The sequence below is a fragment of the Polyodon spathula genome, chromosome 1 (assembly GCF_017654505.1).
Source record: "Polyodon spathula isolate WHYD16114869_AA chromosome 1, ASM1765450v1, whole genome shotgun sequence".
NCBI classification, from domain to species: Eukaryota; Metazoa; Chordata; class Actinopteri; order Acipenseriformes; family Polyodontidae; genus Polyodon; species Polyodon spathula.
The window spans coordinates 12,301,721-12,308,081 of NC_054534.1; the positions used below are offsets into that span (position 1 = coordinate 12,301,721).

The 6,361-nt window shown below is 36.7% G+C and overlaps 1 protein-coding gene across 1 annotated transcript; it reads right to left on the minus strand.

Annotated features, from left to right (window-relative positions):
- Positions 1–2,093: 2,093 nt before the first annotated feature.
- LOC121315213 (granzyme A-like) lies at positions 2,094–5,271 on the minus strand. Its single transcript, XM_041249298.1, has 6 exons — positions 5,202–5,271; positions 4,936–5,068; positions 4,122–4,263; positions 3,527–3,790; positions 3,002–3,044; positions 2,094–2,119 (listed from the first exon to the last, which is right to left on the minus strand). The coding sequence occupies exons 1-6, from the start codon at positions 5,260–5,262 to the stop codon at positions 2,094–2,096; spliced, it is 669 nt and encodes a 222-aa protein (XP_041105232.1). The 5' UTR covers positions 5,263–5,271.
- Between the last annotated feature and the right edge of the window lie 1,090 nt (positions 5,272–6,361).

Consider the following 6,361-nt stretch of genomic DNA (forward strand, 5'->3'; position numbering starts at 1 on the left):
TATATATATATATATATATATATATATATATATATATATATATATATATATACACACACACACACACATGCACACACAGTACAGTCCTGTATAATGTCTGAGTGATGGCAATAGGTTTTATGAAGCCACATTTTTACTTAGTAGCTGCCAACTACTTTGATTCTTTGATATGCGAAAAAATACCTGAAACCTCAAAGGGTGGCAGTGGGCAGGACTAGGTCTATCTATCGTTTTGGTGGTTAGCTTTGATGTCTTTGAACCAGAAAATTCACATTTCAATTCCCAGCTCTGACGCAGTTTGGCATACTTGTGCCTCATTTTTAAACTGTTTAAAGCACCCCCCCCCCCCCCCCCCCCCCCCCCCCCCCCCCCCCCCCCCCCCCCCCCCCGGAAATAAAATATGGTAATTAATGAAATGTTTACTATAAAAATGACAAGTAAATCACCAAGTAAATGGTTCATTGTGGTAAATTGCTTGTGATGTGTAATATACTGAATTGTTTTTTTTAGGTAGTATTTTAGTGCATTTACATGTTGTGTTTGCTACTCGTGAAGTCCCTTACAAACTTGCTAGACTGTTACCTATGGGTATTATCCAATGGGAACATTTGTAATAAATTAATAAAGTGTATGCTTTGAAGTGTAACCCTTTCAACACAGAAGAGCTGTATAGCACTCCACAAATCAAGTGTTGAAAGGGTTAACATCTTATGTATATTTGCACAGGAGGTTTGAATTAGAATGCAAAGTAAAATGATGTATTCGTGTAATTGTAAGTTATTTATTTGAGTTAATATATATCAGCAATATAAATTATTTGAACCAAGTAGTTTTTAAATAATACACTTGACAAGGGCTTGTTACCAAAACACACACACACACACTCACAAACATACGCACAATATAGCAAAAACCTGTGCAAAAAAAAACTCTGTTCTTTGTCTCTGTCTTGTTATTTTTTAAACTGCATCACGTCGGTTAGTTTTCACATTTTGAAACCCACCAGGCTGCTCAAGTGTTGAGTCAAGGGCTGAAAAGCTCTGTGGTCAGAGCTAATGTAGGCTAGATTTCTGTTCCATGCCTTATTTTAGTTTCTTGCTTTAGGGTTGTCTGAATAGATGGTAATTCCAGTAAATGTTCTAAGAATTAAACAAGCATTGTGCTGTAATATTAACTGTTTGTTGACCACTTCTCAAAGAGGATTATTCGTAAGATTCATGTATGCTTTACATTGTTGTAACTTGAATGACTCAAGGAGCATGGCAGCGGCTGTCAATGAATCAATCATGATAGACCTTTTCACCGTTGCCCATAAGGGCCTGGACTAGGCTAACCCTTAAATCTATCGTTGGTGAAACCTTAACCCTTGAAATGTTCACTAATACTGTCAAAATGTTAGCTGCCATTTATTTGGTTTAATTATAAACTTAATGCTTTATTGTGTTTATGTATGTATTGTTTATTAATTACTGTACTTTTCACTACTGAATGTGTGTGTGTATTGAGTGTGCACACTTAAATTTAGTCTCAATTAAACATATACATTTTTTTTCACCTTTTTGGTAATTTCTGATGTCACCCTATTTTGATGTGCAAAGGCCAAAGCAAATTTATAGTTAGAAATAAAATAATTTTACTGCTATAAAACTTCCAAGAAACTCACTAATCTAAACAAGTCACATGGTCAGAATAACAACACCATCAGGACAAGATGTTAAAAAAAGTAAAAAAAAAACTGTAGAGCTGCCTTTATCTTAACTGCTCTCTTGTGTAAATCCCAGGAGGGCTTGTCAACATTTGAATGAAAAAGTGATAAGATTGTTAGCTAAATTGAGTAGTGCAGTTTCTGACAGATTGTACAATCATTTAAATCACAGTCTGTAATTGTGCAGCTCTAGCACTCTATTTCCATTCTCAAGATCAATGTGTTTGTAATTGACCTTGTCATTTAATTTGACATGCCTGTGGATTTCTCTGATTTAATGACAAGTACCAAGACAACCTCATAGGTACGAAAGCTGAATTATTGGCACATTATTGCTGTGGGTGTGCTTATCTAGCAAAGTCATGAAAGCTGCCTGTACCGAAATCCTCTAGATGTTTGAGTTGGCACTGCAGGCTGTTTGGGGTGAGTCAGGGAAGAATGAGCTAAACACAAACTTGCAATGGGGGGCTGGGGGTAATGTTAATTTTTCTTGGAAATTCTGATAAAACCTTAAAAGCTCACAATATCCAATAACTGCTTCTTGGTAGAACACCCTGTTGGTATGGAAATATCACAGTGAATAACTAATGCGTTGTTCTTTGTATGGATTTACTTTGATTTTCGGTTTCTGTTTTAGTCACACATCCTGGTGTCTTTTTAAAAGCGGATGTTAAAGCACCAAAGTGGCCTCGATACAGCTCTAATGCAGCTGATACACCTGAGTGTAACCATTCTCCTGTCTCCCTGCAACTAACCTGTCGTGACTTTTCTTACACTCACTGAGGGAGTGTTGCAGGGGGGCAGGTTAATGGATACACTGCATTATATTGTCATACACTTTTTTTTTTTTTTTTCTGGTTGGCACTTGTATTTAGAATCTGTTTGGGCTATGTATATGTGTGCTAAGATCCAGGTTGTATATGATTTATAATAAAGGAGAATTAAAGAAATAAGTGAATGCTGTATAATTGCATTATTTACTGGTATCTTGTGATATTGCTTGCATTTGTGCGACCCTCACAGATAAAAAAAGTGACATCAATAATTGACAAAAATTGGCAAATGTTGCACAAATCTATTATTAAAATAACATGATGATACCTTAACAAAAGCATAAAACATATTAGTCTAGCAAACTTTTACTGAAGGAGATCAGTTCTAGCTTGTTTTACAGGAAACACATCTTCAGTTAAAATGTTGTTTCATTTTTAATCCATGCAAGATATTCCTCTGTGAGACGAGTGTAGACCCCAGGCTTTTTAGGAAGTCCGCATTCTGCACCAAAGGAAACAATACCTCTGTAGACACCATTGCAAAGTAGTGGACCACCTGAATCTCCCTAGAACAACAAAAACATACATTACAAAAAAAAAAAAAACTTTTGCTTGACGTGTTTCTGTTGGGCCCTAGTGTGGCATGAAGTTAACCATTTTAACTGTATGAAACCTTTTGCTTTTAAAGTGAAGGACATTTAACTTGATTAAACCATTCAAAAAATGTGTCTGTTTACATTGACAAACAGAAGAACATTAATTGAACCGCGACACAAATGCACTTCTTGAACTTCTAAAATGCTTATTGTACTGTACATCATCAAAACAAATATGTCAAGGAAGAAACTACATGTGTTCATTGACATGATTATCTTTGGCATTTCATCTTGGTCCCTGCATCTAAAAACATCTTGAATATGCTTATATACCGGTATTTCTTTATTTATGCCATTAGAGAATAGGCATGCTATAGAATTAGCCCTTGTGTGTCATCCTCCTCTAGACAGATTTGCACATGTGAATATAAACAGCATGATGGAGCACTTACCTGACATGCATCTTTTCCTCCATTCTTGTCTCCTGCACACATCATGTTTTTTGTTACTCTCTTCCTATAATAGTCATTGCTGTTGCAAAGCTCTCTGTCTATGACAGTGATGTTTACTTCTCTGAGCGTGTCAGCAAACTGTCCTTTGAACTTCATCAGGCCCCATCCTGCAACACTGCAACCTGTACCAGCTTTGACTTCCTCTCCAGAGGTAGGAAGTGGAAGGATCGATACAAACTTGTTCAGTTTTGCTTTACCGTCCAGCTTTTTGAGTAACAAAAAAGTGTGAAAATCTGTTAACCAATTATTTACGTATTTGTTTTTGGAATCTGTGAAACTTAATATAGTGTACAGACAACACACACACACACACACACACACACACACATACATAGTATATTATATATAAATATATTATATATATAGTATATATATATATATATATATATATCCAATAATATGGCAGAATAAGTTTCTCAAAATACAAAGACCGCTTCTTAAACCACAAAATGCAGACATTGTAACGCATTTTCCGGCACACTTAATATGACTTTAATGAATAATGCTCATTTTGTGCAGCCTTTGCAAACAATACCTGTAAAAGCATGATGTCATTATCCGTAGTTTTGTTGTTGTATCGGGGATGTTTAATTTTTGTCTTGATTTGAAATGTCTGCTTTTCTTCTTCATAATTTGAAATTGAATGAGCCCCCAGGGTCACCAGGTCTAGACGACCACTGTTCTCCAAAATAAAACATGCACAAGGATGTAAATCCAAATGGTGGAATGGAACATGGAACACAATGTGTTATATTTTGAATAGTGTTAAGTAACCATTTAGTGTCTGGAATGAACAGTGAAATTCTTGGAGTATACTTTGGCTAGCCTGCATTATATTAGAATTTAAGAGCAAATAAATAAATAAATAAAAAAAACTAATATTTGAGGAACTACCTCTCAGAATGATTGCAGACATCAGAAATGTGGTATCCACTCATATCAATCTGCAAATTAAGTGTTTAACCAAATTATAATGAAGAAAACTTCATGTATTTATGGAAGTGGATATGCAGTTTCTCTGTTGACGGCGTGTGGAACTGGTTTCATTCACACCTTAAGTACAGTACCGTAGCCTACATCAGGGCATTTTCAGATGCAGAGATCAGTAGAGCTTGCGATGACATGCAAGCTCAATTAACTGTCAGTCCTGAAAATACTTTTATAGATAGATAGATATGCATTCTATGAAACAGGTTCCAAACAATTCTGCACTGTTTTCCTGAATTCACATTGTATACAGCAACTATTACAAGATATGGATGTTAATTTACTAAGCTATTCATGCAGGTGTCTGCATCTTCATATTAAAAACAGCTCAGTTCCTTCAGTCCTGCAAATTGCAGACTTACGTAAAGCAGTGTGCTGCAGTCAGTACCCAATCTGGTTTAATCAGTGCTCCACCACATTCAACATTAAGATGAGCCATGAAAGGTCTTGAATGGGGAATAACTTCATTCCCTCCAACTATGTCCATGCATTCACCTACATTGACCAAGGTTATAAAGTTATACATCAGCTCACAGTTCCATGCATTATACATGACACACAATTGTAAAGTCGACACAGTAATATAGTAGTCTAATAACCCTTATTAATGTATCTCAATTAGGCTTACCTGCAGGTATAAAGAAGAAACAAAATGTGGCTGCAGTGCAGAGTGCAAGTAGGAGCTTCATGATTGCAATAGGGAAGATAATAATCTGGCTCTTTATTTCAAACCTTAGAATGTGGTTTTAATGATGATATTGCTTGATACCATCTATGACTAGACTGCTAGTGTATCTCTGTGTGATCATTTTTAAAGATAACATGATAAACACTTTAACACAATTTCACAACTACAGTACTTTGAGGACATAATGAATCACATGGCACGTATTCAAAGAAGCCTATGTAGGTTGGTACAATTCTACTAAGGTTTACAAAATGCTGGCCTGGCTAATTGTTGTCCTCTACAATTAAATATTTTATTCTTAGACAGATGTTACATTAGTTCACTATACCTTAACCAATATATATTACCAACACACTGGTAAACATTTTTTTTATTTTTCATTTTGTATTTTGGCACTGTTAACTCTATCAGGTGAACAAAGTGTGCTGATTCAGACCACAAGACAATATCAGGTGTGAAAATAAGCCATTGTTCTATATCTGCCAGCATTTTCCAATCTCTAGCAGCTTCCAGTTGTCTTAGACGAGTTTTGGTTTTAATACACTTTCTTAGAGGTTACTCCCCTCGACGGAGGTTCTTTGTGTGTCATATATTGCTGGCATTGGTGTCAACTTGCTGGTCATGCTGCGCTTGTCTTCCAATGCTAAGGCCAAACATTGCAGCACCTGGTCAAGATGCCAATGGGCTTAACCCAGATGTCAAAATGTGTCTTAATGTAGCTGACGATGAACACAAAGGGCACCATGGATCCTCTCCTACCCATCGATTAGGGTTCTGTGGTGATGGGAGAACATCATATGTTGACTTGATGAGGAAACCAATCCTGCTGTGTTCCATTGTCCATAGATATTGCCAGCCGATCTTGCGTTGTTCCACACTTTATAATCACGTCCATTCTCCCTGCTTGGCCTTGGAAACTGCCTTTACGCACCTCATCCTCTTCTCCTTCTTTTGCACCTCACTGACTACCAACTTCCTCTGTTGAGCTGGGGCTGCTGTAGGAGGATCTGAACTGAGACCAAGGCCTCCTCTTCCATGCTTTACTTGATCCATGATATTACTGATATGAAGGGCAGTGTGGCAATGTTGCCCACCCCTGT

Bases quoted from the DNA above. Each gene is read 5' to 3' on its own strand.
- LOC121315213 (XM_041249298.1), bottom strand. From the start codon at position 5,262: ATGAAGCTCCTACTTGCACTCTGCACTGCAGCCACATTTTGTTTCTTC. The intron at 5,069-5,201 runs GTAAGCCTAATT...TGGTCAATGTAG, and splicing joins TTTCTTCTTTATACCTGCAG to GTGAATGCATGGACATAGTT. The intron at 3,045-3,526 runs GTAAGTGCTCCA...TTGTTGTTCTAG, and splicing joins GAGGAAAAGATGCATGTCAG to GGAGATTCAGGTGGTCCACT.